General features: G+C 42.8%; 1 protein-coding gene across 3 annotated transcripts in view; it reads left to right on the top strand.

Annotated features, from left to right (window-relative positions):
- srp72 (signal recognition particle 72) overlaps positions 1-12,484 on the top strand; it is a 104,736-nt gene that overhangs the window by 63,281 nt on the left and 28,971 nt on the right. For all 3 annotated transcript variants that reach the window (XM_078201604.1, XM_078201540.1, XM_078201683.1), the window contains exons 11-13: positions 4,771-4,843; positions 5,298-5,362; positions 10,758-10,853. In XM_078201604.1, coding sequence (XP_078057730.1) covers positions 4,771-4,843; positions 5,298-5,362; positions 10,758-10,853 — 234 coding nt within the window. The remainder of the gene's footprint in view (positions 1-4,770; positions 4,844-5,297; positions 5,363-10,757; positions 10,854-12,484) is intronic.

A 12,484-nucleotide genomic window follows, 5' to 3' on the forward strand; every position in this document is an offset into this window, starting at 1 on the left:
AACACTGAAGGAGTGGTAATAGCAGATGGTGTGTGACTTGGAGAGGGAATTACAGGAAGTGGTGCTCCCATGTGTCTGCTGCTTTTGTTCTTGATGTGGAGATGCTGGCGTTGGACTGGGGTAAACACAGTAAGAAGTCTAACAATGCCAGGTTAAAGTCCAACATGTTTATTTGGTAGCAAACGCCACTAGCTTTCGGAGCGCTGCTCCTTCGTCAGGTGAGTGGGATCTCCCACTCACCTGACGAAGGAGCAGTGCTCTGAAAGCTAGTGGTGTTTGCTACCAAATAAACCTGTTGGACTTTAACCTGGTGTTGTTAGACTCCTTACTGCTTTTGTTCTTGACAGTGGTAGAGATTGTGGAGTTGACAGGTGCTGTGGAAGAAATACTTCCTATCCCACAGATCACAATCAGTAAGGATAGGCAACAATACCTCTTCCACGATCATCCTCAACACTGGTGTCCCACAAGGCTGTATTCTCAGCCCCTTACGAGACTCCTTAAACACCCATGTCTGTGTGGCCAAATTCCCCTCCAACTCGATTTTCAAGTTTGCTGACGACACCACCATAGTGGATCGGATCTCAAACAATAACATGACAGGGTACAGGAATGAAAGAAAGAATCTGGTGAACTGGTGCGGTGACAATAATCTCTCCCTCAATGTCAACAAAACAAAGGAGATTGTCAAGGACTTCAGAAAGCATAGAGGAGAACATGCCCCTGTCTACATCAACAGGGACAAAGTAGAAAGAGTCAAGAGCTTCAAGTTTTTAGATGTCCAAATCATCAACAACCTGTCCTGGTCCCCCCCATGCTGACACTACAGTTAAGAAAGCCCACCAACGCCTCTACTTTCTCAGAAGACGAAGGAAATTTGGCATGTCTGCTACGACTCTCACCAACTTCTACAGATGCACCATAGAAAGCATTCTTTCTGGTTGTATCACAGCTTGGCTTCTGTATCATGGCTCCTGCTCTGCCCAAGGCCGCAAGAAACTACAAAGGGCCGTGAATGTAGCTGAAACCATCACGCAAACAGCCTCCCATCCATGTACTCTGTCTACACTTCCCACTGCCTCAACAAAGCAGCCAGCATAATTAAGGACCCCACGCACCCTGGACATTCTCTCTTCCTGGACGTTCTCTCTTCCACTTTCTTCCATCGGGAAAAAGATACAAAAGTCTGAGGTCACGTACCAACCAATTCAAGAACAGCTTCTTCCCTGCTGCCATCAGACTTTTGAGTGGACCTACCTTGCATTAAGCTGATCTTTCTCTACATCCTAGCTATGACTGTAACACTACATTCTGCACTCTCTCGTTTCTTTCTCTGTGAATGGTATGTTTTGTCTGTATAGAATGCAAGAAACAATACTTTTCACTGTATACTAATACATGTGACAATAATAAATCAAATATTGAAAAATTGATGCAGTGTACCTTGTAGATGGTACGCTCTGCATCCATGGTGCACCGGTAGTTGGGGGGGCTTAATAATTTTGAGACGAGTGCTAATCAAGTAGACTTCTTTATACCGGAAGGCATGGAGTTTCTTGCATGTTGCTGGAGTTGCATTCATCCAGGCAATTGGAGAGTATTCCATCATGCTGTTCTTTTGTGCCTGGGAAAGACTTTGGGAAGTCAGGAGGTGAGTCTCTTGCTGCAGAATACCCAGCCACTCATCTCTTTTAGCCACAATGTTTATGAGGCTGGTCCAGCTAAGTTTCTGGTCTGTACTGAGCTCCCAGAATGTTAATGGTAAATGCCACTGAATGTCAAAGAATGGTGATTATACAATGCCTGCCCGTACTATGATAGATGCTACTTAACAGCCCAAGCCTGAATGTTATCAATATCTTGCTGCATATATACATGGACTGCTTTATCAAAGGATTTACAAATGGAACTGACCAATGTAGTCATGTATGAACATTCCTATTTCTGAACTTGGGATGGAAGGAAGGTCACTGATGAACAAGCTGGAGATTGACTGAGGACACAATGCTTTGGAATTCCTGTAATGATTGGTCTAGTTGGACCAAGGAGCGGCACAGGCTTGGAGGGCCGAAGGGCCTGTTTCCTGTGCTGTACTGTTCTTTGTTCTTTGATGTCCTGAGGTGGAAATGTTTGGCCTCCAACAACCATGATCATCTTTGTGCTAGGTATTATTCCAAATAGTGGAGACTTTTGCCACTGATTCCCATTAATTTCAGTTTTGCTTGGGCTTCTTGATGCCATATTTACACATATGCTGCCTTGATGTCAAGAGCAATTACTCTCGCTTCACCTCTTAAATTCAGCTCTTTTGTCCAAGGCTGCATTGAGGTCTCAAGTGGTCCTGGCAGAACAGAAACTGGGCAATGGTGAACAGGTTTGTTGGTGAGTAAGTGTTTGTTGATAGCACTGTCAACAACACCATCTAATTCTTTGCTGATGGTTGTGAGTCGATTAATAGAACACTAATGGGCTGGGTTGGACTTGTTCTGTTTTTTGTGATCAGGACATACCTGGAAGATTTTCCACATTATCGAGTAGATGTCAGTGTTGAAACTAGTGTAGTTGGAACAGTGTGGCTAGAGATGCAGCACGATCCGGAGTACAAGTCTTCAGTCTTGCAGTCAGGATGTTATCAGAACCCATAGCTATTACTGTATCCGGTGCACTAAGCTGTGTCTTGATCTAGCGTGGAATGAATTGAATTGGCTGAAGAATGATATCTGATGACGGAGACCTTAGGTGGAAGCTGAGCTGGATAATTTGCTTGAAACCTCTAACTTTCTTTCGTGGGCATCTGCATCTGCAGCAGGTAGATTGGCGAGGATGAAGTCAAGTCATTATTCCTGCCCTGTTTGTTCTCTCCATCTGCAGCAAGTTCAGTCTGGCAACTTTATCCTTCAGGATTCAGCCAGCTTGGTCAATAGTGGTGCTACCCCCAACCACTCTGGATGGACATTGAAGTCCCACCCATATTTCATTCTGGGGCTTTCCTATCCTCAATACTTCTTCCAAGTGGTGGTTAACATGGAGTAGTACAGAGAGACTGGTAGATGGTAATAAGCAGGAGGTTTCCTTACTGATTTTTGGCCTAATGTCAGGAGACATATGGGTCCAGGGTCAGTGTTGGCGATTCCACTGTATATCACTGTGCTGTACCTTTGGTGGGTCCTGCTGGTGGATCAGGACATAACTAATGATGGATGAGATTGGACATTGGCTATAAGGTATGATTCCATGAGTATAACTTTGTCAGGCTGTAACTAATGTTGAGGCGCAGAGCAGAAACTCCCAAGGTGTTTTATAAAGATAGCCTAGACCCTAAGTTTTTACCTTTGAATTTGGCATGGGTGAGCATAGGGTGTTTCATTCCAGGTATGATTCAGGTGACTCACTAGGAAGCTTTTGTCAGACGAAGTTTATTCAAGAATACAGTTAAAATATAACTTTTAAAAAAGCATAACTTTTACCAATTAATTAACGGGCGGCATGGTGGTTAGCACTGCTGCCTCACAGCACCAAGGACCCGGGTTCAATTCCAGCCTGGGGTGACTGTGTGGAGCCTGCACGTTCTCCCCATGTCTGCTTGGGGTTCCAGTTTCTGGGTGCTCCAGTTTCCTCCCACATCCAAAGATGTGCGGGTTAGGTTGATTGGTCATGATAAATTGCCCCTTAATGTCAGAGAGATTAGGAGTGTAAATATGTGGGGTTATGGAGATAGCACAGGACCTGGGTGGGATTGTTGCAGGCTCGATGGGCCAAATGACCACCTTCTGCACTATAGATTCTATGATTCTATGAATTACAAGAATCAAACATAATATAGTATAAACCTTAACAGCGAGCTAACTATGACGTTCCAAGTCAAACAACACCCACAAACATGCAGCCCTTTCTAGACCTGGCAAAAAAAAAGTCTGTTCACGTGATGCTGGATTTTGCAGGTTTTTAACACCTGTTGTGAATTGGTCCTTTGAATGTTGTTTTAAAACTCTGAGGCTTCCCAGTCCTGGAATTTCCAGCATGCCTCTGGAGAGAGAGAGACAAAAACACTGTTTTTTTCCACTAGTTTCTAACAGCAACTAAACCAAAACTAAAAACTGGGAATTTTCTGTGGGGAAAAAAACAGTCCCCACTACGGAGTATTTGTTGATCATACTCCACCCAGCAATTCCAAAGGATCATAAAACCCCAGGACACTGCATTAATCCTGATTAAAAATAAACATGATATCCATTATATTGCTTCAGTAACAATTGGAGGACACTGGTCACAGACATTACAGTGCCAAAATAAAATTCTAGGCGCTGCTTGAAAAAATCTGCAAAGAAACACAATTAAAATACATTTCCTGAAGGCACAGTATCGTCACACCTGACTGGTTTGGGGGACATTGGCACAAGCTGATATTAGTGAGGAAAACTTTACAGGGTCATCAGGGAAAGGTGTGATTTTGTTGCATCCTGTGCCTAGGTCAATCCACCATGAATTGTGTTTTGTGATCTGCCCTGTGAGAGAGCTGGGTACAGGGATCTGCCCTTGATGGGCTGAATGATTTACGCTTTATGGTCGTCTAATGGTCTGTGTGTGAGCAGAGACCTGTCCCAGTGTGTGATCTGAGGGCAGGGACCTGTTCCTGTATGAAATGGTTGCCAAGCTTATCTATGGCAGTATATTGTTTCTAAACCTCAAAACGTGCCTGTGAAGTAAACTTTTTTGAAGTGTCACAATTAGTTATTAATTTTAAAGCATTAACCGTATTTTAACTTTAAGGAATTCTTGGAGCAACACCCAGAAAGTGCAGTTGAAATCAAGATGACAATAGCACAATTGTATCTGGTCCAAGGTGAGCATCTCTCTCTGTAGATATTGATACCATGGCATAAAGTTTAAAGTTTTAAAGTTTATTAGTGTCACAAGTAGCCTTACATTAACACTGCAATGAAGTTACTGTGAAAATCCCCTAGTCACCACACTCTGGCCCCTGTTCGGAAACACCGAGGGTGAATTTAGCGTGGCCAATGCACCTAACCAGCACGACTGTGGGAGGAAACCGGAGCACCCGGAGGAAACCCATGCAGACACGAAGAGAACATGCAAACTTCGCACAGTGACCCAAGCTGAGAATCAAACCCGGATTCCTGGTGCTGTGAGGCAGCAATGCTCTGTGCCACCATGCTTACAAAAACTAATTTCTTTAATTTTTGTTAAATATCTGGTAAGATATAATTTTAGCAGTTTATCCTATAATGTTGAACTTTAAAAAAATTCTTCTTTGTATTTCTGTTGGTTCTTGAAAGGTCATGTTACAAAAGCATGTGACATCTTAAGATCGATTGATGAAAAGTTGAATCAACTAGGGATGGTGAGTTATGAAATCTTTAATACTGGTGTGATTATCTGAGTGTTTTTCTTTTAAGGTGTTTAGCTGCTGTATTCAGTGATCCATAGTAACAGGAGTCGGCCATTTAATCATTTGAGTCTGTTTCATTATTTAAGGAGACTATGGCTGATACTTGACCTAACTCCATATACATGTCTCTGTCCCATATCCCTTAATACCTTAGGTTAACAAAAATCTATCAACTTCAGATTTAAAATGAAAGTTAGTCGTGCACCAACTGCAACTTATGGAAGAATATTCCAAGCTTCTACCATTCCTTGCATGAAAAAGTGTTACTTCATTTCACTACTGCCTCTAATTTTTGACAGTGCCCCACTAACCCTAACCAGTGGAAATAGTTTGTCTCTATCCTCTGTGTTTCCCTTTATATTTGAAAACTTTGTTGAAATCACTCCTTTAACTTCTAAATTCAAGGGAATACATTTCTAGTTTTTGTAATCTCTCCTTGAAATTTAAACCTTGGAATCCAGGAATCATACTGGTAAATTTACCCTGCGCTCCCTCATGGGCCAGTATATTCTTCCTAAGGTGTGGCACTCACAACTATTCACATTTTCCCATGTGTGGTTCAACCAGGATTTTGTACAGCTGAAATATGGCTGACATTGTCGGTTACTAATGTCCTTTAGGAAAGGAAATCTATCGCCCTACCTGGTCTGCCCTACGTGCAACTCAAAACCCACAGCAATGTAGTTGACTTTTAAATGCCCGCTGAAATGGCTTAGCAAACCACTCTGTTGTATCATAAAACTACAAAATCAAAAAAGGAATGCAACTGGACAGAACATCTGGCATTGACTTAGGCACCTGCAATGACAGTGCACACCTAGCATTGTCAACCCTGCAAAGTTCCTCTTACTAACATCAGTAGGCTTGTGTCAAAATTGGGAGAACTGTTCCACAGACCACTAAAGCAACAGCCTGACACAGTCATACTCACTGAATCATACCTTGCAGACAATGTCCCAGACATTACCATCCCTGTGTACATCCTATCCAACTGGAAGAACAGACTCACCAGAGGTGGCAGCAGCACAATTGGATACAGTCAGGAGGGAGTTGCCCTGGAGTCCTCAACATTGATTCTGGATCCCATGATGGCTCATGGCACCAGATCACATGTGGTCAATGAAGCTTTCTGCTGGTTATCACCTAAAACGCCCGCTCAACTGATGTGACTCAGCACTCCTCCATGTTGAACACCACTTTGAAGAAGCAGTGAGGGTGGCAAGAACACAGATTGCACCTTGATGGGGGGGGCTTCAATGTCCGACGCCAAGAGTGGCTCAGTAACACCATTACAGTAAGTCCTCACTTAAAGTTGTGGTTATGTTACTGAAAGCCATGACTTTGAGAAAAGACCTGAGGTGAATCATGGGTTCCCATGGGAATCAGTGATTGTCTTTGACATCAGGACAATATTTGACCCATGTGTGACATCAAAGAGCCCAAGCAAAGCTCAAGTCAATGAGATTCAGGGAAAAACTCTCCACTGTTTGGAGTCATGCCTAGCACAAAGGAAGATGGTTGTGGTTGTTGGAAGTCAATCATCTTAAGTCCATATTATAGGGAGGCGTTGGCCTAGTGCTACTGTCACTAGAGTATTAATCCAGAAACTTAGCTAATGTTCTGGGGACCCCGTTTCGAATCCCACCACGGCAGATGGTGGAATTTGAATTCAATGAAAAAAAATCTGGAATTAAGAATCTACTGATGACCATTAAACCATGGTTGATTGTCGGAAAAACCCATGTGGTTCACTAATGTCCTTCGGGGGAGGAAATCTGCCATCCTTACCTGGTCTAGCTTACACGTGACTCCAGATCCACAGCAATGTGGTTGACTCTCAACTGCCCTACAAGGGCAACTAGGGATGGGCAATGAATGTGGGTCAGCCAACGACGCCCATGTACCATGAATGAATAATTTTAAAAAAGCATACTGCTGCAGAGATTTGTCAGGGTAATTTCCAAGATCCAACCATCTTGAGCTGCAACATCAATAGCCTTCCTTCCATCATAAGGAGGGCATGTTTGCAGATGATTGCACAATGTTCAGCACTATTTGCAACTCCTTAGATACTGAAGCAGTCCATGTCCAAATGCAGCAAGACCTGGACAACATTCAGGCTTGAGCTCATTAGTGGCAAGTAACATTCGTGCCACACAAGTACCTGGCAATGACCATCTCCATCAAGACAGGATCTAACCATCACCCCTTGACATTCAATGGCATTAGTAGAAAATTAGTTTTGGGGAAATTGATGGGATTGAAGGTGGATAAATCTCCAAGGCCTGATAATCTTCATCCTAGAGTACTTAAGGAAGTGGCCCTGAAAATAGTAGATCCATTGGTGGTCATTTTCCAAAATTCTTTGAATTCTGGACTGGTTCCTACAGATTGGAGGGTAGCTAATGTAAGCCCACTATTCAAAAAAGGAAGTAGAGAGAAAACAGGGAACTATAGACCAGTGAGCCTAATGTCAGTACTGGGGAATTTGCTAGAGTCCATTATCAAGGATTTCGTAGCTCAGTATTTGGAAGGCAGTGGTATAATCAGACAAAGTCAGCATGGATTTACAAAAAGGAAATCATGCTTGATGAATCTATTTGGATCCTTTGAGAATGTAACTAGTAGAGTTGACTAATAGAATTGGTGGATGTTGTTTAATTAGACTTTCAGAAGGCTTTCAACAAGGTCTCAGATAGCAGACTACTATGTAAAGATAAAGCACATAGAATTGCAGGTAGTGTCTGAGGTGGATAGAAAGTTGGTTAGTCAGTGACAAGTGGGGTTCCGCAGGGATCTGTGCTAGGACCCCAACTGTTCACTTTATATATTAAATGATTTGGAAAAGGGAACTGAATGTATTATCTCAAAATTTGCAGATGATACAAAGTTGGGTGGAGGATGAGCTGTGAGGAGGATGCAGAGATGCTTCAGTGTGATTTGGACAGGCTGAGTGGGCATATGCATGGCAGATACAGTATAATAAGGATAAGTGTGAAATTACCCACTTTGGTAGCAATAATAGGAAGGCAGATTATTATTTGAATGGGTGTAAATTGAGAGAGGCGGATACTCAGTGAGACCTTGGTGTCCTCGTGCATCAGTCGCTAAAAGTAAGCGCGCAGGTACAGCAGGGAGTAAAGAAGGTAAATGGCATATTGGCCTTCATAGCGAGAAGATTTGAGTATCGGAATATGGTGTTTTTACTGCACTTGTAGAGGGCATTGATGAGGCCACAAATGGAGTATTGTGTGCAGTTTTGGTGCCCTTATCTGAGGAAAGATGTCTTTGCTATAAAGGGAGTATTGAAGGTTTACCAGACTGATTCCTGAGATGACAGGTCTTTTATATGAGGAGAGACTAAGTCAGTTAGGATTATATTCACTGGAGTTTAGAAGAGTGAGAGGGGATCTCATAGAAACTTAGAAAATTCTAACAGGATTAGACAGCGTAGATTCCCAATGGTGAGGGTGTCCAGGACCAGGTGTCATGCTTTGAGGATAACACGTAAATCTTTCGGAATTGAGGTGAGGAGAAATTTCTTCACCCAGAGGGTGGTGAATGTATGGAATTCACTCCCACAGAAAGTAGTTGAGGCCAAAACATTGATTTCAAGAAAAAATTAGATATAGCTTTTGGGACTAAAAGGATAATGGGGGAAGGGGGAATCAGTTTTAAGTTTATTAGTGTCACCAGTAGGCTTACATTAACACTGCAATGAAGTTATTGTGAAAATCCCCTAGTCACCACAGTCCAGCACCTGTTCAGGTCCACTGAGGGAGAATTTAGCACCTAATGCCAATGCACCTAACCAGCACGTCTTGCAGACTGTGAGAGGAAACCAGAGCACCTGGAGGAAACCCATGCAGGCACAGGGAGAAAATGCATACAGACTCCACACAGACAGTCACCCAAGCCGGGAACCCGGGTCCCTGGCGCTGAGAGGCAGCAGTATTACCCACTGTGCCTTTGTGCCGCCCAGGATATTAAATTTGATGATGAACCGTGATCAAAATGAATGGTGGAGGAGGCACAAAGGATCAAATGGCCTGCTCCTGCTTCTATTTAATCTGTTTCTATTACCATTACTGAAGCCCCTGCTTCAACATCTTGGTGGGGGGGTGGTTACCATTGACCAGAAACTGAACTGGACTAGCCATAGCACCTGCATGAGCAGGTCAGAGGCTCTGAATTCATAGAATCCTCCAGTGCAGAAGGAGGCCATTCGGGCCATCGAGTCTGCACAAACCACAATCCCACCCAGGCCCTATCCCCATAACATAATGTGTATTTACCCTAGCTGGTCCCCCTGACACTAAGGGGCAGCTTAGCATGGCCAATCCACCTAACCCGCACATCTTTGGACTGTGGAAGGAAACCGGAGCACCCGGAGGAAACCCACGCAGAAGCGGGAAGAATGTACAAACTCCACACAGACAGTGACCCAAGCTGGGAATTGAACCCGGGTCCCTGGTGCTATGAGGCAGCAGTGATACTCACTGTGCCGCCCCATTCTGTGGAGAGTAACTCACATCCCGATTCCCCAGAACCTGTCCACCATCTACTAGGCAAAAGTCAGGCATGTAATGGAATAATCCACATTTGTCTGGTTGAGTTATTGACTTAACTACCTATCTTCTTGGTACCTCTTTTTTAACACAAAATATCTTTTTCTTCAGCCCCAACATTAAAAATAATTTTTGCTTCCTAAATCCGTTGTGGGAAAATCTGAAAATCGATACCTAACATTGAATAATGTGGATACCTGCTTAGACCATTGTCAATTCATGATGCCATTGCTGTGCCTTGTGCTTTATCAGAAACAAAGCCTGGGCCTTGTGTTGACTACGTGCTAACAGCTCAGTTACATATTTCATACCTATAGCAGTTCAACCAAGTCAGTTGTATTGGGACAATTGTGCAAACCAGTTCCAAACATCAGACTAGATGCAAAGTAGATATTCTCGAAATATTAGAAGCCCATGGCTCCTGGAAGAAAGCTATTGGAACCTGAGATTGTTTCATGGTTTTGATTGGCTGTTTTCTGGTGGAGCTGGTTGTTGATTGGTTTCCTTTTTGGAAGATTTCCAATGGATTTGTGTTTTTGGTTTGCGATAATGAAATCTCGGGAGGTTTAATTTATACAGTTTTGATATGCTTGGCATTTTGGAAACATTTAGCTATGCATTGCGAACATGTAGGTGTGCACCGGAGATGGATTTTTAAAATATATAGATGTTCTTGGATAGCGTACAAATCTGAAGTTAGTATTTAGACAAGATGAGCGATGTTCTGAAATTGCACTTTAAACGCTGTCCAATGGAAAAACTATATTGTGTATTAACAGGTCTCCGCATTAGTTACCATGTATAGTCACGAGGAAGATATTGATAGTGCAATAGAGATCTTCTGCCAAGCTATCCAGTGGTACCAAGAACACCAGGTAAACATCTTGTTGTACACCAAAGTGTCAAGTACAAGAAAAGAAATCAGCACACACACAACCAGAAGGATAATTAATTGAAGCTAAATATACAATCCAATGCCTCCAAAATATGACTGATAATACATAGGGGAAGGTCAGATACAAAAAGATTTGGAATCTGTCAGGCTTTCCCAAGTATGTACCATGATGTAGTTTTAAAGCCAGGGTGACTGTGAATAAAAGGAGCAAAGCTATCTTGAAAATAAGCTAATCATTAAAAATTAAGTCAATGATGTAATTTTGAACTAGCAGTAGGTATCAGTGTTGTATTTCTACATTACGTATAGAAACCTTTAATACTCATTTGCTTGTATAGTTATTTCTGCTTAATTTTATATAAGACTAGGATCCTAATAAATGTAGCTGGGGAACTGTTTAGTTAAAGTGCTGTTCATTACATTAAAAGATTTTGTAGATCTATCTTATTATTTTATTTTGTTGTCTCCATGTGCACTTTTGTGAAAGTTGAAATTTATTTAATATTTTGACAGATATAGGGTGGGATTCTCCAGCCACGTTCGCCCCAAAACCGGGGAATCCCGCCCAAAGTCAGTGGACCTTTGCGTGGTCCGACCCTGCCAGTTACGGTTCCTGTGGCAGGCGGGAAGGGAGAAAGAACTCTTCATCCCCCCCCCCCCATACTTCCCAAGAAAATGAAACTGAAACTTGTCTCTGCCTCAAGTTAGTAAGAGAGCAACAATTCCCGAGGTATTAATCCACCATTATAATTTATATCCAGCCCTAGAATCAGCAATTTGATGTTCTCTGTAGTAGATAATCAAAAGGTATTGAATGTTTGTGATGAGAGATCCACAGAACCATAGAAAATTGCAGCTCAGAAACAGGCCTTTTGGCCCTTCTTGTCTGTGCCGAACCATTTTTTGCCTAGTCCCACTGACCTGCACTTGGACCATATCCCTCCACACCCCTCTCATCCATGAACCCTTCCAAGTTTTTCTGAAATGTGAAAAGTGACCCCGCATTTATCACTTTATCCGGCAGCTCATTCCACACTCCCACCACTCTCTGTGTGAAGAAGCCCCCCCTGATATTCCCTTTAAACTTTTCTCCTTTCACCCTTAACCCATGCCCTCTGGCTTTTTTCTGCCCTAGCCTCAGCGGAAAAAGCCTGCTTGCATTCACTCTATACCCATCAAAATCTTATACACCTCTATCAAATCTCCCCTCATTCTTCTACGCTCCAGGGAATAAAGTCCCAACCTATTCAATCTCTCTCTGTAACTCAGCTTCTCAAGTCCCGGCAACATCCTTGTGAACCTTCTCTGCACTCTTTCAACCTTATTTACATCCTTCCTGTAACTAGGTGACCAAAACTGTACACAATACTCCAAATTCGGCCTCACCAACCACTTATATAACCTTACCATAACACTCCAACTTTTATACTCTATACTCCGATTTATAAAGGCCAATGTACCAAAGGCACTCTATGACCCTATCCACCTGTGACGTCACTTTTAGGGAATTCTGTACCTGTATTCCCAGATCCCTCTGTTCTACTGCACTGTTCAGAGTCCTACCATTTACCCTGTACGTTCTACTTTGGTTTGTCCTTCCAAAGTGCAATA

This window comes from Mustelus asterias, chromosome 1 (genome assembly GCF_964213995.1).
Source record: "Mustelus asterias chromosome 1, sMusAst1.hap1.1, whole genome shotgun sequence".
Lineage (NCBI taxonomy): Eukaryota > Metazoa > Chordata > Chondrichthyes > Carcharhiniformes > Triakidae > Mustelus > Mustelus asterias.